The sequence below is a fragment of the Anguilla rostrata genome, chromosome 3 (assembly GCF_018555375.3).
Source record: "Anguilla rostrata isolate EN2019 chromosome 3, ASM1855537v3, whole genome shotgun sequence".
In the NCBI taxonomy this organism is placed as follows: Eukaryota; Metazoa; Chordata; class Actinopteri; order Anguilliformes; family Anguillidae; genus Anguilla; species Anguilla rostrata.
Genome location: NC_057935.1, coordinates 1,504,080 through 1,531,915, shown reverse-complemented (window position 1 = coordinate 1,531,915; position 27,836 = coordinate 1,504,080). Strand labels below are relative to the sequence as shown.

The 27,836-nt window shown below is 52.7% G+C and overlaps 1 protein-coding gene across 3 annotated transcripts; it reads right to left on the bottom strand.

The window, feature by feature from the left end:
- Nucleotides 1–315: 315 nt before the first annotated feature.
- clint1a (clathrin interactor 1a) lies at nucleotides 316–27,836 on the bottom strand. Of its 3 annotated transcripts, XR_010328772.1 has the most exons (13): nucleotides 27,632–27,836; nucleotides 13,139–13,243; nucleotides 12,226–12,322; nucleotides 10,851–10,967; nucleotides 8,961–9,117; nucleotides 7,605–7,785; nucleotides 6,921–7,146; nucleotides 6,294–6,393; nucleotides 5,958–6,035; nucleotides 5,536–5,756; nucleotides 4,311–4,482; nucleotides 1,079–2,675; nucleotides 316–1,044 (listed from the first exon to the last, which is right to left on the bottom strand). XR_010328772.1 is itself a non-coding variant. In XM_064325305.1 (12 exons), exons 1-12 carry the CDS (start codon nucleotides 27,670–27,672, stop codon nucleotides 2,332–2,334), a joined length of 1,839 nt encoding a protein of 612 aa, XP_064181375.1. In that variant the 5' UTR covers nucleotides 27,673–27,836; the 3' UTR covers nucleotides 316–2,331. The 3 variants fall into 3 exon arrangements, 2 of the variants coding, with proteins under 2 accessions (XP_064181375.1, XP_064181376.1); XM_064325305.1 differs by having other exon boundaries at nucleotides 316–2,675; XM_064325306.1 differs by having other exon boundaries at nucleotides 316–2,675; nucleotides 5,536–5,753.

Below are 27,836 nucleotides of genomic sequence, written 5' to 3'. Positions count from 1 at the left end.
TCTGGATCCAATTAGGAAATGCAGCATTAAGCAGTCGGCAGATAAACAGGACACCCTGTACTCCTTCATCTAACGGGGGTTTCTGCCTGTAATCAGAGCACAAGAGAGACCGAGGACAATGACCCCCCCCCTCCCCTCCCCTCCCCTCCTACCCCCTACCCCCTACCTCACTCCCCTCCTACCCCCCTACCCCCCTCCCCTCCTACCCCCCTACCAAGCTCCTCCTGCTGAATCACCCCACCACTCCTCAAAGTTCTTTAAAAAACACCACTCACCCAGTACTGCAGCGTTTTAAATAAGCAGCTTAAAACAATGTTTTAATTAACGGTTTAATGATATACATAAAAGATCAATATGAGTACAATCAAAACAGAGCTTATGGATTGAAAGAATGTTCTTTTTTAAAATTTATTAGGCAAATGGTGGCCTTGGTTTCCGGGTCTTACCCCCACACTGGTATAAACTAATGTTGTTAGTCTTCCACCCGTCCCCACAGAACACACAAAGGACTTCATCGTATAGGATTTTAAAAAACTACCCACTCTGGATCGATAACTTTTTAAAAAATATAATAAAATAAAATTTGGTAATTTATAATGTAGACGTCATGCCTCTGGGGGCCACAGCTTGTGTCTGAAGGCAGAGCTGCTTGCAGTCCTGGCGCAGCAGCGTGCGTCTGTGCGTATGCGGGTGTGCACTGCACCTCCACTGTGATGGGGCCGGGGGGGGGGGGGCGGTGAGTACTCCGGGCCGCTGCTCCACCTTTTCACCCAGCCCTTTTCCCACTGCGGGTCGCCAGGTCACGCCCAACTCCTCACACGACTCGTTGGGTCAAAGCCGGCCCATCTGGACACCAGCTCGTTGGGTTAAAGCTGGCCCCACTTCACATGACTCGTTGGGTCAAAGCCGGCCCATCTGGGCACTGGCTCGTTGGGTTTAAGTCAGTCTCTCTTCACACGGTTCGTTGGGTCAAAGCCAGCCCCTCTTCATGCTGGCTCGCTGGGTTAAAAATGGCCCAACTCCACACAGTTCATTGGGTTAAAGCTGGCCCCACTCCGCGCGGTTTGTTGGGTTAAACAAAGTGTACTTAACTTCATTCTGACAAGAGAGTGGCTGAAAATGCTCATAATATCCACCCAACAGCAGCCGAAAACAAACACATGAGTAAAGTGTTAATGCGTGTGGGTGAGCTCGTTTAACACTCTGCATTCACAGACACACACACACACACACACACACTTCATTGGTTCTGTCTCACGCAGTCTTTAATGAATACTGCAGCATTGTTGCTCATCTCTTTATTATAAGATCATTTTGTAAAGAAAAAGGCAACCGATTTTTCGACAGGCACCCTTTGCTGCTATCATAACACTGCCCCCCCCTCCCCCCCCCCCATCGAAAGACCCTTCTATCTCTACAGGTAATCATATTTGGATGCAAAACTGATTGTTTTTTTTTTTCATTTAAAAAAATAAACCCTTGAAAAAGGCCACTGTGGTCGCCCCTACTTAAAACAGAGCAGCCATCCAGTCCCACTCACTCACTCACTCCTTTCAATGTTACTTCTAATATTAACAACCTGCTGAGAGCAGGACTTCAATCTGAAAGTATAAAGACTATTTTGATTATACACGGCAAAATTACAGATTGGTGCTGTGCCACAGCTGTCACTCAAATGGCGGAAAAATAAAATAAAATAAAAAAAGTAAATAATTTTTTTTGTCGTTTCAGTTTGACCATTACACCAGGCAGAAAGTATAATGCTAAATGTATCTGTCTGCACACCCCAGGACTATTTACAAACTGACAACCCGGATTCGTATCGTGAGCAAGGACAGGCGGTGACGTTCGGAATGGCATTTTAAGGTTAAAAACAGGGAGAGGAGCCGAGAGGCTGGGGGGGGGGGAGGGGGGGCGTCTTCTTTTTTTTTTTTTTTTGCAATTCTGCAAGATTTTTTGGAGTGATCACCCCCAAACCTCCACCGCCATTTCACACACATTTCTGTAATGGAGGAAGAACTGACAGCTCTGTGGTTTAATGTGCGGGAGACTTCTGCCCCATACAAACCCCCCCCCCCCTCCCCAACCCCCCACCCCCACCCCCCCTCACAGGTCCTTGGTTTCTGCCACTGGTAATATACACACATTCATGTATATCTGCACATATAAAACAGACAGAGGCCTGTCGGTGTGTGTGAGATTTCTCAGGTACGCTTCCGTATGCAGAATCCTTCATGGTCATACACTCTGTTTCATAGCTTCTCTGAGACCACCCCCAAACCCCCACACTCCCCACACCCCACCCCACCCCATCCCACCCCGTGTCCTGCATCATTTGCCAAAGTTGGCAAAATTGGCAAAGGCATCTTGTTTGGGCTGTGCCATGCCGGAGGCGATGCCCGCACCCATGCCCATGCCAGACATCCCCACGCCCATCCCGGCCGTACCCATGCCCATGTTCATGTTCAATCCCATCATTCCCTGATTGGCTGGCATGCCCGCGCTGGGCGCCATGCCCATCGTGCCCATTCCCATGTTGGGCATCATCCCCATCGTCATGGCGCCACCAGGCATGATGGGATTGGAGGGCGGCCGGACGGGGTTCGCCGTTGGCTGCATACTGAGGTTCATCCCTGCAAAGCTCTGGGCCACCATGGTAACAGGAACTTGGACACCTGGGCAACACAAACACAGACATCTGTACACACCCTGCACAACAGAGACAGAGTGTGTTAGGGGGTGTTCTGTAGGGTGTGTTAGGGGGTGTTCTGTAGGGCGTGTTAGGGGGGTGTTCTGTAGTGTGTGTTAGGGGGTGTTCAGTAGGGTGTGTTAGGGGGTGTTCTGTAGGGGTGTGTTCAGTAGGGTGTGTTGGGTGTTCTAGGTGAGGGGTGTCGTAGGTGTGTTAGGGGTGTTCTGTAGGTGGTTAGGGGTTCTGTAGGTGCGTTAGGGGGTGTTCGTAGGTGTGTTAGGGGTGTTCGTAGGTGTGTTCAGTAGGGTGTGTTAGGGGTGTTCTGTAGGTGTGTTAGGGGTGTTCTGTAGGGTGTGTTAGGGGGTGTTCGTAGGGTGGTTAGGGGTGTTCGTAGGGTGGTTAGGGGGTGTTCGTAGGGTGTGTTAGGGGGTGTTCGTAGGGTTGTTAGGGGGTGTTCAGTAGGGTGTGTTCAGTAGGGTGTGTTAGGGGGGTGTTCTGTAGGGTGTGTTAGGGGGGTGTTCTGTAGGGTGTGTTAGGCGGGTGTTCTGTAGGGTGCGTTAGGCGGGTGTTCTGTAGGGTGTGTTAGGGGGTGTTCAGTGGGTGTTAGGGGTGTTCGTAGGGTGTGTTAGGGGGGTGTTCTGTAGGGTGTGTTAGGGGGTCGTGGTTGTAGGGGTGTTCTGTAGGGTAGGGTTCGTGGTGTAGGGGGTGTTCTGTAGGGTTAGGTGTTGTAGGTGTGTTGGGGTGTTCTGTAGTTGTGAGGTGTTTGAGGGGTGTTTCGGGGTGTAGGGTGGCTGTGTGGAGGGGGTGTTCAGTAGGGTGTGTTAGGGGGTGTTCGTAGGGTGTGTTAGGGGTGTTCTGTAGGGTGTGTTAGGGGGTGTTCTGTAGGGTGTGTTAGGGGTGTTCTGTAGGGTGTGTTAGGGGTGTTCTGTAGGGTGTGTTAGGGGGTGTTCTGTAGGGTGTGTTAGGGGGTGTTCTGGGTAGGGTGTGTAGTGGGGTGTTCTGTAGGGTGTGTTAGGCGGGTGTTCTGTAGCTGGGTGTTAGGGGTGTTCTGTAGGGTGTGTAGGGGTGTTCAGTAGGGTGTGTTAGGGGGTGTTCTGTAGGGTGTGTTAGGGTGTTCTGTAGGGTGTGTTAGGGGTGTTCTGTAGGGTGTGTTAGGGGTGTTCTGTAGGGTGTGTTAGGGGGGTGTTCTGTAGGGTGTGTTAGGCGGGTGTTCTGTAGGGTGCGTTAGGGGGTGTTCTGTAGGGTGTGTTAGGCGGGTGTTCTGTAGCTGGGTGTTAGGGGGGTGTTCTGTAGGGTGTGTTAGGGGGTGTTCTGTAGGGTGTGTTAGGGGGGTGTTCTGTAGGGTGTGTTGGGGGTGTTCTGTAGGTGTGTTAGGGGGTGTTCTGTAGGGTGTGTTAGGGGGTGTTCTGTAGGGTGTGTTAGGGGGTGTTCTGTAGGGTGTGTTAGGGGGTGTTCTGTAGGGTGTGTTAGGGGGTGTTCTGTAGGTGCGTTAGGGGGTATTCAGTAGAGTGTGTTAGGGGTGTTCTGTAGGGGTGTTAGGGGGTGTTCTGTAGGGGGTGTTAGGGGGTGTTCAGTAGGGTGTGTTAGGGGGGTGTTCTGTAGGGTGTGTTGGGGGGCTCACCTTGCTGCATCATGCTGAGGGTGGGCTGAGAGGGTTTTGGGGGCTGCATGCCCGGGGACAGGAAGTCCAGGCTGATGTTGACGCTGGGGTCCGACCACGTGGAGGGCAGGGCGGCCTTCCCCCCCGATTTCTGTACCCCCACCTGCTGGGCCATCAGGGGGTCCCCGAGAGCCTGAGAGATGGAGGGAGGAAGAGGGAGGGAGGAGAATAAGAGAAGGAAAGACAGTCCTGTGCACTCTCCCTCTGATTCAGCTGAGCCTAGGCCATGCTGTGCCACGCACGATTCAAACTGGCAGCCCTGGAATTCAGTAAATACCCATCCTGAACTAAAGAGAACCACCAGAAAGCCTTTTTTCCAAATTAATCCTATTCAGGCATTTGAAATCCAGTCTTTTTGGAACTTACGAGGGTGGGTGGTGGTGGGGGTGGTGGGGGGGGGGGGGGCTTACTTTGAACAGAAACTTGCTTCTGAAAGTAGGTCAGGCGCTTTACATGCACACAGCGCTGTAGCCGCGGCTCGCTGCAGTTTAATGGATTTCTGACTGGCGGGTGTTGCTCCCCATTGCGCTGTGCGCGGTGACGAGTCCCCGGGGGGGGTTAGGGGGGCGCACATGGAATTTGCAGGGCTGTGTTTAAACTCCCTCTAATCACACAAGCAGCCTCACACTCCTCTGACTGGTTAAGGTTCAGAGGCCTGCGGTGGCCATGTTCTCACCCCGTCACTACCCTGTGGATACGGGACGTTAAGAGAACACGTGCATCCCTACTCAAAACGACCAGATCACACGGTCATTGTGTCGCACCTCATTTCCATATGCAAAGACGCACGATTGGTGGGAGCAGGTGGGGCAATGCTGTTGTACCCCTGAGCGAAGTACTTAACCTCCATTGCTTTGGTTCATATCCAGCTCTATAAATGGGTGGAATGCAAAAATATATATACGGTGCGAGTCTCTCTGCCAAATGCCTGAGGTTCGGATGGTGGCTGCCATATTTTTTTCCACTGTCTGTGTTCAGAATATCGTTGTGTAGCCCATGCACTGCACAAACGGCAAATGGCTGAGCAGGATCTTAAGAATATATAACATCCAATCGAATGAAAGCACATCACAGAATCTGAGAGTTCCTGCCATCGTCGTGTGGAATAATGACCCTCTGTGATGTCATCAGCCTGCGCCGGGCTGTACTGTGGTCTGGACACGGGGAGGCCAGGGCTGCCACTCACAGAGAAGGTCAAGCTTTGGGAGGAGCTGAGGGTGGGCTGGGACGGGCCCATCAGGTCCAGGAGGTCAGCGGAGGGCAAGGAGGTCGTCTGGGTGACGGTGGTCTGCATGCTGGCGAAGAGGTCGGGCCCGGCGGGGGCGAGGGGGGGGGCCGCGGCGGGGGCGGCCGGCGCGCCGTCGGGGAACGCGTTCCACTCCCCGAAATCGCCGGTCTCACCGGCTGCTGCAGAGCGGAACACACAGAGTGAGACACGCGTGAAGCTCAGAGAGGGGACAGTTCCATTAGAGCCCCAGCGCGGTGGGTGTTAGTGCTGCACGGGTGAGCAGAGCTGGGCTCATGCCAGACCAGGCAGGTTTGGCTGCAGGGCAGCACAGATTGGGTGGGTGAGGGGATGTGGGAGGAGTCAGAGGTGGCCACACCCACCTGTACCTGAAGGCAAAGTAGCGGAGGCTGCAGGAGAGGAGAAATCTGCAAATCCACCAATCAGGTCTGGACCTGCCCCTGGGGAGTGCGACAGAGAGAAAATCAGAACATACATGTACACACACACACACACAGACACACACACACACACACACACACACACACACATATACGGGTTGCTCTCGCCAGACATTTTGTGCTCTGCAGTAAAACCCTCCTGTTTCTCTGCAGCTCAGCCCCAGAGCGTTTGAATAAGACACTCTGCACCGCTGGGTATTGGTGGTACTGAGGTACACTCCACAGTCCCACTCTGCAGACAGACGCAGGTAATCTCACCTGTGGGCGCTGGCTGACTGGGCGCAGAGTCCACCATCAGCAGGTCAGCCAGACCCCCGCCGCCGGACCCCTGGCTGACCCCCGCCTCCGTCGTCTGGGCCTGAGAGGGGGGAGCACAGCGCAGTCAGAACCTTCACCTCCGCACTTCCCACAGCTACCACCAGAGGGCAGCAAAAACCTTTCATCGAAATCTTTAAAAAACACTTATGCGTGGCACAGAATCAGCAGGGAGGGACCGCTCTGACACTGAAGGAGAAAGGTGTGCTGTGACCCCACACCTGTGCTGGCCTGGTCTCGTCCCAAAACTGAACATGAACTGACAGCAAACTGCATCGCTTTCAGACAGTGCACTGTCATACGTTCCACCTTCATACCTGACAAGCACACAGGAATACTTTCCAGACTGGGCTGTGTGCTATATCTGGTGACACAGGGTGGGTAACAGGGGCTCGTCTCTATGGTTCAGACATCCTAAAGACCCACTAAGCATCGCGTTCAGCACCATGTGTGCGGGATGTTTGGACAGCGGCAGGCCGAGCCCCCCTGTGCCCCCCCCTCCCCAGGCCGAGCCCCCTGTGCCCCCCCCTCCCCAGACCGAGCACCCCTGTGCCCCCCCGGCTCTCTCACCGCGCTGGCCCCGGAGCTGGGGCTGGGCCCGTCCCCGGTGTAGTGTGCGGCCGCGCCCAGGTCCACGGTTCGGGACGGGACGGCGCCCCGCTTGCGCGTCGCCGTGGTTTCCGAGGCCTGCACGATCTGCACGCTCTTGGTCGTCACCGTCTCCTCCTCGTCCCGGAACTCGGACTTGGCCGGCCGGCCGTTCCGGGTGCCCCGCTCGCGGTCCTCCTCGTTGTCGCTGGGAAGAGAACGGAACACGTTACGCGACCCTGCAGTCATAGGAAGGGTCCATCTCCCCAACGCAAACGCTGACGTTAAACTAGCCTGCACTGCTGCTGGTCCTACACTGACTCAACTGCCCTGGGACCAGGTTTCAGTGACACAGAAGCCTATTGGGTAGACTGCAGTCCAGTTTCAGTGAGACAGAAGCCTATTGGCTGGATTCCAGTTTAGTTTCAGTAACACAGAAGCCTATTCGCTGGATTCCAGTCCAGTTTCAGTCACAGATAACCCTATTGGCTGGACTGCAGTTCAGTTTCAGTGACGCAGAACCCCATTGGCTGGACTGCAGTCCCATTTCAGTGACGCAGAACCCCATTGGCTGGACGGCAGTGCCGTTTCAGTGACGCAGAAGCCCATTGGCTGGACTGCAGTCCCGTTTCAGTGACGCAGAAGCCCATTGGCTGGCTCACGTACCTGCCCCTGTCGGGCGAGTCGTCCCGCTCCTTCTTGCGGAACTTGCTGATGGTGTCATCGATGGTGCTGCCGATCTTGTCGCTGATCTCGCCCAGCTTCTCGCTGAAGGGGAAGGCGCCCTTGCCCCGGTCCCAGTCCTCGTCCCACTTGGACTTGGGGTCCGAGTCGTACCGTTCCCCCGCTGCAGAGGGGCGGGACGAGCTTTTACAGGCACCCTGAGAAACACGCCTACGCACTGATCCTGGATCAGTCAGACCTCAAAACCTGGGGCTCAGGAGGGTCAGCGCACTGACCTCAGACCTGTCTGAGAGACTGACAACACTCACATGCACGCCCGCACACACATATACACACACACACATATACACACACATACACATGCATACATACACACATATGCACACGCGCACACACACACACACACATACGCACACTTCCAAAGAGCACTCTTAGCTTTAACAGACGCCTTGCTAGTAAAACACATACATGCGTTTCCACCTATAAAATACAACATGTATATCCATGAACACATTTTAACTGACGCTCTCAGAAGTGTTCCAGACAAACGGAGAAAGAAATTAAAGAGTATGAAGATGGATGAAAGACTGTAAAGATTCCGTTTCTGCAGAACATGTCATTGTGACAGTCTCTAAAAAGCGCTTTACAAACTGAATTAATTTTGAAGCGAATGACAAACTGGATCAGAAAAGTGGCAACACTGCTGGAAAGATGGTCCTCAACTTCAAAGTTTGTGTGTGGGGTGATGGGGCGCTTCAGATGTGTCTGCCTTAAGAGACCAATCCAAACACTCGCTGCTTAATTAAGCGGGCGAATCACAGGACCGATTCAAAGACGTCTGAAGTTCCGTGTTTTTTCCGTTTGATAATCAGATCTGATAAAGGAGGAGGAATTAATGATGTATGGATGAAGAGTGAATGATGGAGCTCCACTGCCCTGCCTGGGCCCCCAAATTAATCAAATGGCTGGGGACCCCTCACCCCTGCCCCCCCCCCGATCAGACAGACCAATCTCAGAGGTTTGTGATGTTTTTTCCGAAGGCGAGCCTTCGCAGACGCTGTCGCGGGACGAGATGAGAGCTGTGGCAGAACAGCGCCAATCAGGAGACGATTTTATTTTAACCGTTTTACTGAAGCTGCAGATAAATAACCTGAACCCCCACTTCATACACACATGAACGCACATACCTGCGCACGCACACACACACTCACACTCACACTCACGCGCACGTAACACAAGTTAAAGCAGACTCGCTGTATCTGAACCCCCCCATGCTGTCCAATCAGAGACACTCACTGTATCTGAACCCCCCCATGCTGTCCAATCAGAGACACTCACTGTATCTGAACCCGCCCATGCTGTCGGAGGACACCCCGATGTATTTGTCCCTGTTCTTCTTGGCCTTCTTCCTCTCCTCCCTCAGCCGGTCGTCGTCCTGCACGAACTCCACCATCTCCTTCACCTTCTGCCGCACGTTGATGCCCTGGTCCTTCCCGTTCTCGTCTGCGGGAAGAGGAGAGGAAAAGAGGAAGATGAGGAAGATTCCAACACCCCCTAAAAAAACACACCACTGAAACATAAACAGACACACACAGTCTACACACACACACACACACACACACACACACCCTTATGTTCAGAGTGGGGCTGGCTCTCTCCGTTTGGTGTGTTCAGTAGAGTGACTGAGATAATTAATACTCTGGGGTCTGTGCTGTAGAATGCCTCCGTAGCTGCCAACAGGAGGGGGGGTGGGGGAGGGGGGGGTGACAGACAGCGGGGTCCGTTTCTGAAGCCCCCCCCAAGCCCCCCCTCACCAAAGCGCTGTTTTAGATCCCACTGATATACTAACAGAGCTCGATGGAGAGGGTAGGTACTTGCCGGTACAGTGATAGCTCTATATGGAGAGGGTAGGTACTTGCCGGTACAGTGATAGCTCTATATGGAGAGGGTAGGTACTTGCCGATACAGTGATAGCTCTATATGGGAGAGGGTAGGTACTTGCCGATACAGTGATAGCTCTTGATGGAGAGGGTAGGTACTTGCCGGTACAGTGATAGCTCTATATGGGAGAGGGTAGGTACTTGCCGATACAGTGATAGCTCTATATGGGAGAGGGTTGGTACTTGCCGGTACAGTGATAGCTCTATATGGGAGAGGGCAGGTACTTGCCGGTACAGTGATAGCTCTATATGGAGAGGGTAGGTACTTGCCGGTACAGTGATAGCTCTATATGGAGAGGGTAGGTACTTGCCGATACAGTGATAGCTCTATATGGAGAGGGTAGGTACTTGCCGGTACAGTGATAGCTCTATATGGAGAGGGTAGGTACTTGCCGATACAGTGATAGCTCTATATGAAGAGGGTAGGTACTTGCCGATACAGTGATAGCTCTCGATGGAGAGGGTAGGTACTTGCCGGTACAGTGATAGCTCTATATGGAGAGGGTAGGTACTTGCCGATACAGTGATAGCTCTATATGGAGAGGGTAGGTACTTGCCGGTACAGTGATAGCTCTATATGGAGAGGGTAGGTACTTGCCGGTACAGTGATAGCTCTATATGGAGAGGGTAGGTACTTGCCGATACAGTGATAGCTCTATATGGAGAGGGTAGGTACTTGCCGATACAGTGATAGCTCTCGATGGAGAGGGTAGGTACTTGCCGATACAGTGATAGCTCTATATGAAGAGGGTAGGTACTTGCCGATACAGTGATAGCTCTCGATGGAGAGGGTAGGTACTTGCCGGTACAGTGATAGCTCTATATGGAGAGGGTAGGTACTTGCCGATACAGTGATAGCTCTATATGGAGAGGGTAGGTACTTGCCGATACAGTGATAGCTCTATATGGAGAGGGTAGGTACTTGCCGGTACAGTGATAGCTCTATATGGAGAGGGTAGGTACTTGCCGATACAGTGATAGCTCTATATGAAGAGGGTAGGTACTTGCCAGTATAGTCATAGTCCTATATGGAGAGGGTAGGTACTTGCCGATACAGTGATAGCTCTATATGGAGAGGGTAGGTACTTGCCAGTATAGTCATAGTCCTATATGGAGAGGGTAGGTACTTGCCGATACAGTGATAGCTCTCGATGGAGAGGGTAGGTACTTGCCGATACAGTGATAGCTCTATATGGAGAGGGTAGGTACTTGCCGGTACAGTGATAGCTTTATATGGGAGAGGGTAGGTACTTGCCGATACAGTGATAGCTCTCGATGGAGAGGGTAGGTACTTGCCGATACAGTGATAGCTCTCGATGGAGCGCAGGTCGTAGATGTGTTCTCTGGCGCTGGTGACGACTCTCTCCGACCCGTTCCTGATGAGGTACGCCAGCAGCAGCAGGGACTGGGGGGGGGGGGGGGGGGGTTGCAGAAACATTAGGGAAATGTTGCATGAGCATTTCATAAATGGCCACTAACGCCACCCTGCAGCTGTGCCTGGTCCCCACAACTAGTTTCTCTAGAAACACGACAGTGTGTGCGTGCATGTGTGTGTGTGTGTGTGTGTGTGTGAGTGTGTGTGTGAGTGTGTGAGTGTGTGAGTGTGTGTGTGGGGAGTGTGTGAGTGTGTGAGTGTGTGAGTGTGTGAGTGTGAGTGTGTGAGTGTGTGTGTGTGAGTGTGGAGTGTGAGTGTGGGTGTGAGTGTGTGTGTGTTGGTGTGGAGTGGGTGTGTGAGTGTGTGAGTGTGTGTGTGTGTGAGTGTGTGTGTGTGGCGTGTGCGTGTGTGTGTGTGGTGTGGTGTGTGTGCGTGTGTGTGGTGTGTGATGTGTGTGTGTGTGAGTGTGTGTGTGTGTGTGTGAGTGTGTGAGTGTGTGAGTGTGTGTGTGTGAGTGTGTGAGTGTGTGTGTGTGAGTGTGTGAGTGTGTGAGTGTGTGTGTGTGTGAGTGTGTGAGTGTGTGTGTGTGAGTGTGTGAGTGTGTGAGTGTGGGTACTTCCTCTCTCCATATCTCAGACACTGATAATCTGGTTTCACTTCTGCATCTCTTTCAGAACACGCCCTCCTCAACGCAAACAAGCTCCCTACAGAAAAAACACCCCAATAACCCCCCCCCCCCAATCCGAGCCTGCAGCTGCCGTTTTCATACGTCCTCTGTGGGTGGAGGGCCTTTTTTTTGCCAGAACTACAGTTAAACACAAAGTTAAAGGGCTCGGTTACAGAGGGCTGGAAAATTTGCGGTAAATTCCCAGAAACTTTCCGGAAAACTTACCATAGGAAGCTAAGCTTGGGAATTTTGGAAAAGTTTGCCCAGTACTGAAACAAGGGTTCAGCTGTGTCATGAAACCAAACGACAGCCAATGAGATGCTAAAATGGCACCATCTCCCTCAGTGAAGCGTACAGTGGCACAGAGGAACTGTGGGTAATGGTCCGAGCCTCGACGCGTAAACCAACAGGTGCAAATGAGAGCAGGCCAACGGCCCACACACCTGTAGATCTGCCCCGCCCCCCTCCACCCCCCACCCCCCCACACAGCCACACAGGTAAATGAAGGCATGCAAACTCGCAGCCTGTTCACACAGCTGTCTCTCTCTCTCTCTCTCTCGCTCTCTCTCTCGCTCTCTCTCGCTCTCTCTCGCTCTCTCTCTCTCTCTCTCAGGTATTTACCTTATAAACTCTCCTCCAGTTCTTCTTGTTGTCCTTCAGCATGCGTGACCACAGCATGTTCATCACCTCGGGGAACTGCTCGTACATGAAGGTGGACCTGCGGGCGGGGGGAGGGGCGGGGCGGGGGGAGGGGCGGGGGGCGGAGTTAACGTTACAAAACACGACACGACCAGAAAAAATGTTCTGAGAAAACAGCAAATATAAAAAGGGAGAATACTTTTAAAACACCCAAATTAAAATAAATGAAAAGTGGGGCATAAAAATCAGGATCAAACAAATAAAAACAAGATTAAAAGCAGTGTCCTACAGGTCCTGTCGCCCTCTCCACAGGAACCTTCACAGCTGCCCTAACAGTGAAACATTTCAGCCGTTCGGGTTTTTAATGCCAAAATTTCACTAACGGAGCACTGTTCCTGTCCGTCTCCGGCCCCCAGAATGCACTGGGGCGCCCGTTTCCTGTGCCGGTCTCACCCATTTAAATTCCACACAGCAAGATGCAAACGAGCGCAGTGGCGCCGAGCCGCTAACCAGCTTAGCCTCAGAGGGGCACCTGAAACGCGTGCTCTGGGGTTAAAGTGACCCAGACGCCTCATTCGCTCAAGTCCAGAGAAGAAGAAGAGACACGGTGCATTCTGGGATTTTCACAAAGGTCAGACAACCTGAACTACATAACGGAACATCAGAGGATTTAAACTGAGCTGCTGTTCCCCTGCATTTAAAAATGCTTTTCAACTGGAATACCTACTTCAGCGATGGAGAAGCTACAGCATTATTTTCTGTATATAATAATGTGAAACGCATCACTTCCTCTCTGTAAACGAGGAAGTGAATAAGCCAACAGATTAAACTGAAAACAGGCCTGGGTTCAAGCCAGCATCCCCCCCCCGCCCCGCCCTGACTGATTGACACTCACTTGGCGATCTCCCCCATCAGCTGCCCCGAAGGGCCCCAGGGGTCATCGTTGGTGGCTTCTCGAACCTTGGACTCGATCTCTGAGTAGTTCATCACGACATTGGTGCTAGAAGGGGGGAGAAAAAAAGGAGGGGGGGTAAACAGACGATCCATCACATGGAGCAGCACAATGCAGCGGTTCAGCGTTTGAGCTGCAATACAGCGCCCCCTGCTGGGAGGGGGTGGAGCTGCAATATAGCGCCCCCTACTGGGAGGGGGTGGAGCTGCAATATAGCGCCCCCTGCTGGGAGGGGACGGAGCTGCAATACAGCGCCCCCTCACATTGCACGCGTGAGCGTTCAGAACTGGACCCGAGCCAGCAGGACCACAGGAACAATACAGAAATTAACACAGAGAGGGGGAAGAGGAGAGACAGACAGACGGACGACAGCCGGACGTTTTCAGACAGCGGAGATGGGGAATCCTGCCTCCGCCATGTTTTCCCTGAGACCAAACCACAGCACCCCTGACCCCATGACCCCGTGACCCTATGACCCCGTGGACCCAGGTGATTTTGAGTAGTTTGGAACGTGGGCCTGGAAATCTCATAATGAATAGAGGAATGCTGACTCACACTGAACTCAGCCCTGTGTACTACAGTACCCACAATGCACAGCATTACCGAACCAAGTCATTTCCTGTAAAAGGTCAGGTAGGACTGAAAACTGCTGGAAAAGCTGTACCTCAGGCATATGCAAACAATTTAGGATTTAATCAATTTCGGGCTGGCTGACACACAGCAGTCCAAACAGAATGAAAATTAATAAAATAAACACCTTGTTAAAGAACGCGTACAAGTTAAACTGCATTTGTGAAGGACACAGACTCACTGGGCGATCGCCGTGGGTCCAGACCACAGAACGAGTTTCAGCCGTTTCACTGACCCACACGCTGCTGGTGAACGACCCAAATCCACAGCACTGAACAGCACTGAGTGAGCGGGAGTGCAGGCCTAAATCCCAAAAACTTTCACTTCCCCCCCCGGGAAATACTTTAAAAAAAATCTTTGGTGAAGAACTTTATGAAGCCAAAATAGAAGGCCCGTAGAACTGTGCCAACCAGATGGTCTGAAGATGGCCGTTTGGGGGGGAGGGGGGTGGGGGGGTGTAGTGCCATCGCCTCACCCCTCAGCTGGGCCTCTATCTCTCTCTCATAGAAAATAAAACACAGGCAGGAGAGTGAGAGAGAGATAAAACAGCACAGCTGTCTTCTCAGAGTAGAGAGAAAGAGAGAGGAAGGAAGTGAGAGAGGGTAGAGGGAGAGAGCAGAGAGAGGAGAGGGGGAGAGAGAGAGGGAGGGAGTGAGAGAGGGGTAGAGGCAGAGAGAGAGAGAGACAGAGGGGGAGAGAGAGAGGGAGGGAAAGAGACAGCGGGAGAGGGAGGGAGTGAGAGAGAGGGAGAGAGAGATAGAGAGGGAGAGGGAGGGAGTGAGAGAGAGAGGGGAAGAGAGGGAGTGTGAGAGAGAGAGGGGAAGAGAGGGAGTGAGAGAGAGAGAGGGGTAGAATGGCAGCAGTCTCAGAGGCTGATCCAGGGTCAGTTGGTGAGAGGGGGCAGAGTGACTGGGGCAGATGCAGTGATGCAGTGATGCGCACAGCGCAGCTGCAGCTGCAGACGAAACAGCTCACAGCATCACACACTGCACGCTGCAGCCAGAGCGGCCTGTAAAATCTCTCAGATCTCTCAGCTGTGTTCTACCTGATTATGGTTTCCTGATTCTCATAGAACACACAGCATTTATTTCTCCCCCCTGTACCCACTCTGTACGGGGGAGGGGGGTCATGGAGAGGTGTCTGTGGAGGGCGTGATGATGGTGTGAGAGAGAGGAAGAGGGTTCGAGAGAGTTCCACCGCAGCACTCAAAAACGGTGCAAAACTGATGAATAACAACTGAACAGAGATAAAATCGTTCGCCTCGGTGTGGTTTCAGACATCGTGGGACTGACAGCGAGACAAAATCTCCCGGAAGAAACACTCAGATAGGATTAATCTGAACCACTTTTCTAAGAGAAGCCATCAGCTCAAATAATCTAACGGCAGTCGACAGGAAATGACGAAGGCGAAGCTTCTGCCCTTAATAGAAGCACTGAGATTCAGAACCGAAGCTTCTGCCCTTAATAGAAGCACTGAGATTCAGAGCTGAAGCTTCTGCCCTTAATAGAAGCACTGAGATTCAGAGCCGAAGCTTCTGCCCTTAATAGAAGCACTGAGATTCAGAGCTGAAGCTTCTGCCCTTAATAGAAGCACTGAGATTCAGAGCTGAAGCTTCTGCCCTTAATAGAAGCACTGAGATTCAGAGCTGAAGCTTCTGCCCTTAATAGAAGCACTGAGATTCAGAGCCGAAGCTTCTGCCCTTAATAGAAGCACTGAGATTCAGAGCTGAAGCTTCTGCCCTTAATAGAAGCACTGAGATTCAGAGCTGAAGCTTCTGCCCTTAATAGAAGCACTGAGATTCAGAGCTGAAGCTTCTGCCCTTAATAGAAGCACTGAGATTCAGAGCTGAAGCTTCTGCCCTTAATAGAAGCACTGAGATTCAGAGCCGAAGCTTCTGCCCTTAATAGAAGCACTGAGATTCAGAGCTGAAGCTTCTGCCCTTAATAGAAGCACTGAGATTCAGAGCTGAAGCTTCTGCCCTTAATAGAAGCACTGAGATTCAGAGCTGAAGCTTCTGCCCTTAATAGAAGCACTGAGATTCAGAGCTGAAGCTTCTGCCCTTAATAGAAGCACTGAGATTCAGAGCTGAAGCTTCTGCCCTTAATAGAAGCACTGAGATTCAGAGCTGAAGCTTCTGCCCCTAATAGAAGCACTGAGATTCAGAGCTGAAGCTTCTGCCCTTAATAGAAGCACTGAGATTCAGAGCTGAAGCTTCTGCCCCTTAATAGAAGCACTGAGATTCAGAGCTGAAGCTTCTGCCCTTAATAGAAGCACTGAGATTCAGAGCTGAAGCTTCTGCCCTTAATAGAAGCACTGAGATTCAGAGCTGAAGCTTCTGCCCTTAATAGAAGCACTGAGATTCAGAGCTGAAGCTTCTGCCCTTAATAGAAGCACTGAGATTCAGAGCTGAAGCTTCTGCCCTTAATAGAAGCACTGAGATTCAGAGCTGAAGCTTCTGCCCCTAATAGAAGCACTGAGATTCAGAGCTGAAGCTTCTGCCCTTAATAGAAGCACTGAGATTCAGAGCTGAAGCACTCAGAGCTGAAGCTGGGGACGCTGCTTTTCAGTGTTAATGAAACTCTGATTTCCTGCAGGAAGCGCAGCTGCAGTGACCTTGTGCATCTCTGTCTCTCTCTGAAGCTCTCAGCTGCACACACTGCGCAGACGGTGAATCAGTGGTGAGTGGCCTGGCTCTGACGCTGGCCTGCGGGGTCAGGAATCCCCCCATGTGACAGAATCCACTGACACACGGCAGAAACCCCAAAGACAAAGGAAGCTCCGGCGTAACCATGCCCAACACCACCCTTTATACCACCAGAACAAATATATCAAGCGCAATGCTTTCACAGGAAATCTGAGTTTGTTAAAAAAAAAACCCCAAAGTGCACAACTGTGTCCTGCCCTCACACACACGCGCGCATGCACGTACGCACGTACACACACACACACACACACACACTAAAAGAACACAGAGTTCACACACTTCAGGCTCCAGCGTCAGTGGGAACCATGCACATTATGATCCGCGCACACATCACACAGGACAGAATAAAAACAGTCGGACTTGGGCTTTAGATTCTTGACTGGTGTGTGGAGAGCTCTGGAGTAGGAGCCATTTACATATCAGCACAACAGAAACAACCGAAACTATGAGGACTTTCAAGGCAACCCAGAGAGACACTGAGAGAGAGATGGGGAGGGAGGGAGGGAGGGAGAGAGGAGCCGAGAGAAGGGAGACTAAGATTAGAAGGGAATCGCAGCCTGATAAATAATAAATGAGGGTTTTTAAAACGAATGTCCTGAAAGCTGTGTGCAAACCGTGTGCGTGTTTCAAAGCCCAGGACCGCTGCACAGAGAAACAGCGCTGAGAGAGGGGGGTGAACTGCTCCTCACCTGCACCCCCCACCCCCCCCAAATAAGAGAGAGGGGAGGCGAGGGAAACAGAGAGAGACAGCCGTCCGTACCGCGCTTGGCTTTGTTCCCCCCCCCACCCCCCCCCGCACGCCTGCTTCCACATTCAGAGAGAGAGAAAGCTCCGTCCCAGCCAGAGCAGATAAAACAGCGCTCCCCCCCCCCCACTCGCCCCCGTCTACCTGCCGCTTCTGAGCGCGGCGTTCGCGGCCGGTGCGTTCGCATGGAGATGCGGGAGTGCGTGAGCGTGTGCGGGTGCAGGGGCCGGCGTTTGGGCTGAGTGTGCGGTTATGAAAGGCTCACTGATCATCGTTAGAAGAGCAGCGGGGCCCCTGGGGACCAGGCCCCCCCCACCCCCCGGGACCGCGCCGCGCCCAGACCCGCCGTTACCGCCAACACGCCTCAGCATTCCCGCCGTCCCGCGCGGAAACCAGAGCGCAGCGGGGAACCGTTTGAAGGGAGCTGCCGGTACCTCCCCAGGATCTGGCCACTGAGCCGCCTCTGATCCAAACACCGCACCGCAGTACAGCAGCACCGCCAGCGGGGGCGCTGTGGAGCACCTGAGCCGTCCTGATCCAAACACCGCACCGCAGCTCAGCACCGCCGCGGCGCGGGAGCACCTGAGCCGTCTCTGATCCCAACACCGCACCGCAGTACAGCAGCACCGCCAGCGGGGGCGCTGTGGAGCACCTGAGCCGTCTCTGATCCAAACACCGCGCCGCAGTACAGCAGCACCGCCAGGGGGGGCGCTGTGGAGCACCTGAGCCATCCCTGATCTAAACACCGCACCGCAGTACAGGAGCACCGCCGGGGGGGGGGCTGTGGAGCATCTGCAGCACCTCAGACACACACACAGGGAGCGCTGCTGAGGCTCGCTCTGTAGGTGTAATCCAGCACACTAATCCAGAGGCTGAAACCGGGGTGCACCCCAAAAAACAAACAACAACAACAACACGGCCGAACCCCTCCATCACCTTCAGCAAACGTTTCAGCGTCCTCACAAACTAACATATTCTTCAATGTTGAGGCAAGTATGTTGCCATGGTAGCCTAAATAATATAAGTTCACAAAGCTCCCTGTAATCAAACGTGTTCCTAAGCCTAATTACCTCTCCAGAATTTTAATTTAATCTTTTTCTAGATTTGATGTCAATTCCTCCGTGTTCCAGATGCTTCTGAGGGTAACTACAATTCAATGCTGCTTCCAAAGGACAACGCACAATTGCTCCAGAAAAGTCCAGAACATGTAGGTATTACATGCAAAACCTAAGTTTGCAAACTGCAAAACTAAACTGCAAAACAAAATATTTTGCGGTACAACCCGTTAATTGAAATTGCCCAACACTGGAATAACAGGTTTGTGTGGTTTAAGAGGACTCCAGGTCAGGTACACCTGTTTCTCATTCTTACACGTTAGCTTCCGGGTGTTTCCAGGAAATTACAGAGACCCAGTTACAGGGCATGTGTCAGTTTTCATCACACAAAGGGAACAGACGGTTCTGGAAAGAAACAGCCCAGATTTTATTTCACGTTTTGTTTTTCCTCTTTAAGGAAAGGAACGACGGGCTGGAGCGTGGGGGCCACGGGACGGCTCGGGGGGGAGGACGGCCCGGGACAGGGGGCTGGCTCTCCGGGGCTCGTTCTGTACTTTCTGGGCTAATTTAAAGAGCCGACTCATTTCACACACAGACGCAGAAACGCGGGAGCAGAACCACCCCCTAATCCGGCATGTCCCGGCGCTCCTGCCCCTGGAGCAGAACATTTCTCACCCTACAGGCGAGTGAAACGCACCGGACTGTAAACATTTAAGTGGATTAGCAGCCGCAACAGTGTTCCTCTTGCTTTGCTTTCCTTTTTTTTAAGGTGAGGCAAGTTTGAGTTTTCTGGAGGCCCTGGGGGGTGGCAGAGGGGGAGGAGGCCTGGGGAGGAGTCCCAGCGCCCCGATTTACAGTCCTGCTCCTCCTCCTCCTCCTCCTCCTCCTCCTCCTCCTCTGCCACGTCAGCAAGCCCAAGGCTGGCCTCTCTCCCCTTGCTTAACACTAAAACACAGAGAGAGCGTGAGTGCGTGCGTGTCTGAGAGAGAGAGAGAGAGAGTGTGAGTGCGTGCGTGTCTGTGAGAGAGAGAGAGAGTAAATGAGTGATACAGAGTCATATATGTATTTATGAAGAGAGAGAGATTTCCTGTGATTCACTGAGGGGGTGAAGTCCTCTAACGCCAGTCTAAGGCTCATGTTAAAGTCACAGTGCCGCCCGGCTGCATGGGCAGGGCAGAGCCAGGAGAACAAGGCCTCATTCAGAGCGGATCTGTGGGTCTGTGTGCTATACGAGGCCGGGCAAGGCCACCTAACACAGCGGAGAGAGAGAGAGGCTCACGCCGGCTAACTTTCTGGATTAATCCAATCCCCCCCCCCCTCCTCCCCCCCACAACAGGAGTTTATTTCAGCCTTCTCCCGTTCTCTGGCTGCTGGTGAACAGTGCTACCTCACGCACACGCAGAGGAGCTCTCCGTCTCCCCCAGGAAGGACCCCGTTAATGTGTCCCCCCCGTCTTCATCTGCAGAGCGGACCTGCTGATGTGAACCTGAACACTTCTGACCCCAGGGTGCATTTTCAGCATTCGCTAGCCTGTGGGCTCACCGGTAACCGAAACACTACAGACACACTGAAGGACCCAGCAGAGTAACCAGCATAACCAACCACTCTACGGGCGAAACAAACACTCTGCCACGGAACAAACTACACGAACCGAAAAAGAAAACTCAGGAATTCTAAACGGATCATGTTAAGTAAATATGAAATTGTTTAAATTCTACAGCTTGCACGCGGGGGGTGTGTGTTACCGGCAGGGGTGTGTATTACCGCGTGAAAATCGCTTGTGCGATACGATACGCTGTGCAAACAGACAGACAATCACGGAGGAAAGCAGGGGGAAAAATGAACTGGTTTTATCAGCCTCTCGAGGTCCAGCTGTGATAAGCTCAAACAAACCCCATTCATCAATACACACAATCACTGCAGCAATATATACACCGCACCCTCCCCAACACAGCCACCCTAACACAGCACCCTCCCCAACACAGCCACCATAACCCCAACACAGCCACCCTAACCCCAACACACCCTCCCCAACACAGCCACCCTAACCCCAACACAGCCACCCTAACCCCAACACACCCTCCCCAACACAGCCACCCTAACACAGCACCCTCCCCAACACAGCCACCATAACCCCAACACAGCCACCCTAACCCCAACACACCCTCCCCAACACAGCCACCCTAACCCCAACACAGCCACCCTAACCCCAACACACCCTCCCCAACACAGCCACCCTAACACAGCACCCTCCCCAACACAGCCACCATAACCCCAACACAGCCACCCTAACCCCAACACACCCTCCCCAACACAGCCACCCTAACCCCAACACAGCCACCCTAACCCCAACACACCCTCCCCAACACAGCCACCCTAACCCTAACACAGCACCCTCCCCAACACAGCCACCCTAACCCTAACACACGCTCCCTAACCCTAACACAGCCACCCTAACCCTAACACAGCACCCTCCCCAACACAGCCACCCTAACCCTAACACAGCACCCTCCTCAACACAGCCACCCTAACCCCAACACACCCTCCCCAACACAGCCACCCTAACCCCAACACACCCTCCCCAACACAGCCACCCTAACCCCAACACACCCTCCCCAACACAGCCACCCTAACCCTAACACAGCACCCTCCCCAACACAGCCACCCTAACCCTAACCCCAACACACCCTCCCCAACACAGCCACCCTAACCCCAACACACCCTCCCCAACACAGCCACCCAAACCCTAACACAGCACCCTCCCCAACACAGCCACCCTAACCCTAACACAGCACCCTCCCCAACACAGCCACCCTAACCCTAACACAGCACCCTCCCCAACACAGCCACCCTAACCCTAACACAGCACCCTCCCCAACACAGCCACCCTAACCCTAACACAGCACCCTCCCCAACACAGCCACCCTAGCCCCAACACACCCTCCCCAACACAGCCACCCTAACCCCAACACACCCTCCTCAACACAGCCACCCTAACCCCAACACACCCTCCCCAACACAGCCACCCAAACCCTAACACAGCACCCTCCCCAACACAGCCACCCTAACCCTAACACAGCACCTCCCCAACACAGCCACCCTAACCCTAACACAGCACCCTCCCCAACACAGCCACCCTAACACAGCACCCTCCCCAACACAGCCACCCTAACCCTAACACAGCACCCTCCCCAACACAGCCACCCTAGCCCCAACACACCCTCCCCAACACAGCCACCCTAACCCTAACACAGCACCCTCCCCAACACAGCCACCCTAACCCTAACACAGCACCCTCTCCAACACAGCCACCCTAACCCTAACACAGCACCCTCCCCAACACAGCCACCCTAACCCTAACACAGCACCCTCCCCAACACAGCCACCCTAGCCCCAACACACCCTCCCCAACACAGCCACCCTAACCCTAACACAGCACCCTCCCCAACACAGCCACCCTAACCCCAACACACCCTCCTCAACACAGCCACCCTAACCCTAACACACCCTCCCCAACAGACCCACGCTAACCCTAACACACGCTCCCTAACCCTAACACAGCCACCCTAACACAGCCGCCTTAACCCCAACAAAGCCATCCCCACTCCCCCCGTCCCCCCCAACACAGGCACCCTAACCCACTTTCACTGGCGGTTTTGCAGGAGAGGTGAGTGTGGCTATGCACCCAGAAAATGCGCCCAGGAGCAGAACAGTCAGCGCGCTGTGACCTGTATGGCGGGGGGGGGGGAAGGAGGTGCTAAACTGGGCCCAGTGGCGCTCCTGTAAAGGTGCCCCCCCCCCGCCCTGTCCCCCGGGAGCTCGGCGTGGAGCGCGGTATTGATGGCGCTCCCATTCAGCTGCAGCCATGCGTGCGCGGCTAGTGGTGACAGCTAGCGTGTCTGTTACCCGCGTCTCCGTCAGTGCGCCCGGCCTACACGCCCTGGCGCTACCCGCCCTGGCCCCACCCGCCCTGGCGCTCCCTGCCCCCGACAGACAGGCCAGACGGGTTCCAGCACTCAAATCTGGGACGGCCCGGGCCGCACCGAGCTGACAGAGAGGGGAAGCGCTCTCCCACACTGACCCGGCTAATCCTGAGCTCACCGCTATTTCAGAGGGGAAAAAAGGAACCCCCTGGTTGTAAATTTCTGTGGAGCAGGTGGGGGGGGGCCGAGGGAGAGCGTGGGGGGCGCAGGGAGAGCGGTGGGGGGGGAGGGGTATGGGGGCGCAGGGACAGCAGTGGGGGGGGAGGGGTATGGGGGCGCAGGGATAGCAGAGGAGACTGGCCTTGTGCGTTTTAGCGAACCGCGACACGTCCCAGCGGCAGTTTGTCAACGCGCTGCGCCCTCCTGTCAGGCCAGAGTTTGGCCCTTTCTCTGAGCCCCTCAGACACTCAGCTCCAGCGCCTTCCAGAACCCCACAGACCTGAGCCACACACTCACCACGGGTGGGGGGGGGACGACACAGCAGTGACACGGGTGGGGGGGGGACACAGCAGTGACACAGGTGGGGGGGGACACAGCAGTGACAGGGGTGGTGGGGGGGGGGGACACAGCAGTGACACGGGTGGGTGGGGGGGGACACAGCAGTGACACGGGTGGGGGGGGGGCAGCAGTGACACGGGTGGGGGGGGGACGACACAGCAGTGACACGGGTGGGGGGGGACACAGCAGTGACACAGGTGGGTGGGGTGGGACAGCAGTGACACGGGTGGGGGGGGGCACAGCAGTGACATGGGTGGGGGGGACACAGCAGTGAAGGACACAGCCCTGTTTACGGTGGGGACGTCTGTCAGCCGTGAAACTTCAGGACGGGGATGTAGTGACGCTGGGCATAGCCCACAGAGAAAGAGAGGGACAGAGAGGGAGGGAGACAGACAGAGAGAAGCAGAGGGAGAGAGGGACAGAGAGAGAGAGAGAAGTAGAGGGGGAGAGGGAGAGGTAGATGGAGGATTGTACAGTGAAGAAAAATAAACAGCAGTGCAGTGAGAGGCCTCTGCTGGGGCCCAGAATGGCAGAGAGCACACATGCTCTCCATTAGCCCCCACCGCTAAGCTGCGTCACCCAAACTTACACATCAGACTGACTCCAGTACAGTCTCACCACTTCTCTAACATCACTCAAACATGTCCAGAGATCAGCAGGAGGAGGTCAAATACAGGGTCAAGAGTAACCCCCCCTTCTCAAAATAAATAAAAACACCCCTGCATTCACTTGCTCCCTCTGATCTCCAGGAGTTGGACCATGTAGGTCAACTCTCCAGGTCTACAAACGCTCGTGTGGAGTCAGGGGGCGTGCTGAGGGTACGACAGACACACAGGAAGAGAGACACACAGTTAACTGCATGAAGTAACGGTGTAATATTTAATAACCCTGTGATCCATTTACTGAGCGTTAGCCAATCAGAAGCCAGCGCTGGGCTGCACATTTATGAGCACCGTGCTGCACAGTGACCTGCGGGCCGTTGAAAGCGGGCCAGCTGTGCCGTTGGGGTCAGGGGACGCCCAGATTTTCCGGAACAGGGGCACGTGGTCCAGCTTACAGGACAGGAGGCACTAATGAGGGGGTCAGTGGAGTAACACACCTCTTCCACAGGTACCTTCAGCACAGGTACCTTCTCCACAGGTACCTCTTCCACAGGTACCTTCTCCACAGGTACCTCTTCCACAGGTACCTTCTCCACAGGTACCTCTTCCACAGGTACCTTCTCCACAGGTACCTTCTCCACAGGAACCCTTTCCACAGGTACCTTCTCCACAGGTACCTCTTCCACAGGTACCTTTTCCACAGGTACCTTCTCCACAGGTACCTCTTCCACAGGTACCTTCTCCACAGGTACCTCTTCCACAGGTACCTTCTCCACAGGTACCTCTTCCACAGGTACCTTCTCCACAGGTACCTCTTCCACAGGTACCTTCTCCACAGGTACCGCAGCTGTTCAAACAGCTCAGGCTTCAGTGCTGCAGCACTGCAGTAATCAGCCACGCACCTGTGAGCTATTATTACACACAGGAGACATTCTCACAGACCTAAAGCCTCACGCCCCAGCCAGCTCCACAGCAGCCATTCCATGTCACCCCTATGCAGAGGCCTTCTGGGACTGTAAACTCCAAACCGCGGGCTTGAGAAATGCACAATATAAATAAAAATGATTATTATTGTTATCGCTGTTATAACAAGCTGAAGTGCTTGCTCGGACAGCACAGTTGAGAGGAAGCATCTCGTCCTTCTGACAACTGCATTGCACACTTCCAAAAATGTCGGACTGCATTTGAAACTAACCGAGGAAGAAATTCAGGTTCTGGACATCGGTGTCTGTTGCAGACAGGCTCTCTCAGTTGCAGTACGCCAGCACTATATGGTGCAGTACGTCAGCACTCTATGGTGTGGTACGCTAGCACTCTATGGTGTGGTACGCTAGCATTCTTTGGTGCAGTACGCCAGCACTCTATGGTGCGGTATGCTAGCACTCTTTGGTGCGGTACGCTAGCACTTTTTGGTGCAGAACGCTAGCATTCTATGGTGCAGTACGCCAGCACTATTTTGTGCAGTACACTGGCACTCTATGGTGCGGTACGCTAGCACTTTTTGGTGCAGAACGCTAGCATTCTATGGTGCAGTACGCCAGCACTATTTTGTGCAGTACACTGGCACTCTATGGTGCAGTGCGCTAGCACTCTTTTATGCAGTACGCTAGCACTTTTTGGTACAGTATGCCAGCACTCTATGGTGCAGTACACTGGCACTCTATGGTGCAGTGTGCTAGCACTCTTTTGTGCAGTGCGCTAGCATTCTTTGTGCAGTCGTAGCACTCTATGGGTTGCAGTTTCTCGCTAGCACTCTTTGTGCGTTAGCACTTTTGGTCAGTACGCCAGCACTCTTGTTACATGCATTATGCAGTCACTAGCACCTTTGGGTACGCAGCACTTTTTGACAGTACGCCAGTTATGCCGCAGAATTCTATGGTGCAGTATGCCATGTAGTCTGCTTTCCCACAAGCTGGCAGTATGGCCTGGGGGCATTATTAATATTGTCACCATTCATAATATCAAGGCAAGATGTGGCTTGCACAACACAAACAACAGTTACTCCAGATACTGCATTTCACAGGCATGGAAGAGACAGATCAAAAACACATTATGTGTTTGGCTCCTCTGCTATTGCACTTCATAGGATACGCACCAGAATGCACTCGTACAAAAATTCTCCATCTTACTCAAGAGCTCATTTACGTAGCGAGGCAACCACCAGCAAAACTTTTCAAGAGTGCAGCTGGCAACTTCAGGGTTAGCGATCCAGTTCCCTAACTGACCCTTCATATCAGTCGTCTTCTTTTGGACGAACTGTAACACACAGTCACTTTTAAGATGATTTACACCGACAGAGGCACATTTAAAACTTCAGTAAGAGAACTCAAACTCACTAAAAGATACAGCATGTCGCCAACATGATCAGGACAGCAGAACCCCTGCCAATCCTCTGACACAGACTGTACACTTCAGACTACACCCTGGCTCCCCTAATCCTCTTTTTGATTTTCCATTTTGCAGTAGAACTGCTAAAGGTAAACATAGGTTAGCTGTGTTGCGGTATTTACGTTCCTTCCCAACACTAATTACTGGTCTGGTCACCTGGCTTAACATGCATTATAGCTGGGCCTTCTGTGCGTTCTCGGTGACATCACACTTTTAGAGCGTATTCCTGACAGAAACACCGATGTTATCCACTTTTGTACGTCACTCTGGATACGCGCGTGTGCTCGAGGAATGCAATGTGAAGTAACGCAAGTGTGTCTGCGTTTCATTTTAGTTTCACCGGATCCAGCCAAGCACGTCAGAGTGCCCCACTCATCACCTCCACCAGGACACGGGAACAAAGCTAGTTACGTACTTTTTAATAACACGCTGGACTTAGGACTGCAGGACTGAATCCTTATACACAAATGTTTCTTAAGAATTAGTTCCACAAATGTTTTGAAGAGAGTGGCTTTTTGGTGAAATACTAGTCCGTATCACCTGAAATGTTCAAATACAACGTGAAGTGAATACATCGTTAAACGTATAGCTACTGTGCAAAACCGAAAGTATTTCCACAGCTGACTACTATGCTCGAGATATTTCAACAATATTTCAGATAAGCATGACTTTGTTGCAAAAGTTGGGGAGAGTCAATGGCATGCGCAAACAATCCTGCAGAAGCACTGACTCCACTAAAGACCATACAACAACAAAGCCGACTTCAACACAGTAACAACACCCGTTATGCTAAAACGCCAGAAAACAACACACGGAAACTCTCTTGGCCAAACAGGTTAGAAAGTTTCGGCAACAGACGCCGGCATTGTGAAAAGGTGGGGTGACGCTGTTTCATCATTTGTAAACCCATAAACAGGTAAAACCACCCTATAGACTACGGTTTGGATTTTTTTCACACGCTAATTGCCGTTAGCCAACTTCACTTTAATGTTTAGGCGTAGCTCGCTGCAGTAGCTAAATAATCAATTGGTGATACTTTTAATAACCTGAACCACAAATATGAGTAACGTTAGCTCTACTCCTGTCATGCCGATTTACCCGGAAGCTGGTCTGCCAGTCAAACTGCTCTCAGTGAAACGGTTAAAAGATTCATTTACAACCCGGAACTAGCCAAGCTAGCTAATTACACGGGACAACAAAGTGTTTAGCAATAAACAGTGAATGAATAAAACTATAACTACAGAAGCACACAGTCGTGTTCTAGCTAGCTAGCCTGATCAAACATGACATGGCTTGCTAAATACTAGCTACAGCCCAAGGCCTAAGTTAGTTTGAGAAACACCTTAAGAAGAAATTACAGTATGGGAACGCTTTAGCTATAAACGTGTTACTCTATTCTAGGATGAGTATTGAACATGGTAACTAGCTGCAAAGTGTGAATGCTTTTGGGGATTTGAAAGCAAAAAATCTCTGGAAAACAGGGATTCGCTCTGACTGGCTAGCTAGGTGTTTAGCAGGAAAGACCTAGAAGAAGTACCATTCGGAGTGTTCTATTCGCGCCTGGCAGGGTGAATAGTTAGAGGAAAGGGTCAGATAACAAAAAAGGGTTAAACTGGCGGATAAGTAAGACAAGATATTCCTTTCTCCTTGTGCTTTGAACTCGATAAGACTCTGGGTAGTTAGCTTTAGCTAGCCACGACAGGCTACTACTAGTATCAGCTGAGTACACCGTCTGACGTCAAAAAGCTGGATACGTGTCTCTCTTGATCAGGTACAACCCCGGGCCTCGCAAAAACAACAATTTAATCTCGCAATTTGCAAGGATACTCACGCTTTATCCACCAACTCTCTGACTTTCCACATATTCAACATCCTGGCTCTATCAGAGCGGCTCTCTTCCTCAGTAAACCGTTGTCAAGTCCGTCTAAATCCACCGATGGACTTGGATTTCCGTCACGAAAACCAGTCTCCCAACTCCCTCAAAAGTCCCCAGCACTGTCGGCGGCGGTAGTAGGAGGGCCCGGCCAGGTTACTAC

Bases quoted from the DNA above. Each gene is read 5' to 3' on its own strand.
- clint1a (XM_064325305.1), bottom strand. From the start codon at position 27,672: ATGTTGAATATGTGGAAAGTCAGAGAGTTGGTGGATAAAGC. The intron at 7,786-8,960 runs GTGAGTGTCTCT...GCCCCTCTGCAG, and splicing joins CATGGGCGGGTTCAGATACA to CGGGGGAACGGTACGACTCG. The intron at 7,147-7,604 runs GTACGTGAGCCA...TTCTCTTCCCAG, and splicing joins GACTCGCCCGACAGGGGCAG to CGACAACGAGGAGGACCGCG.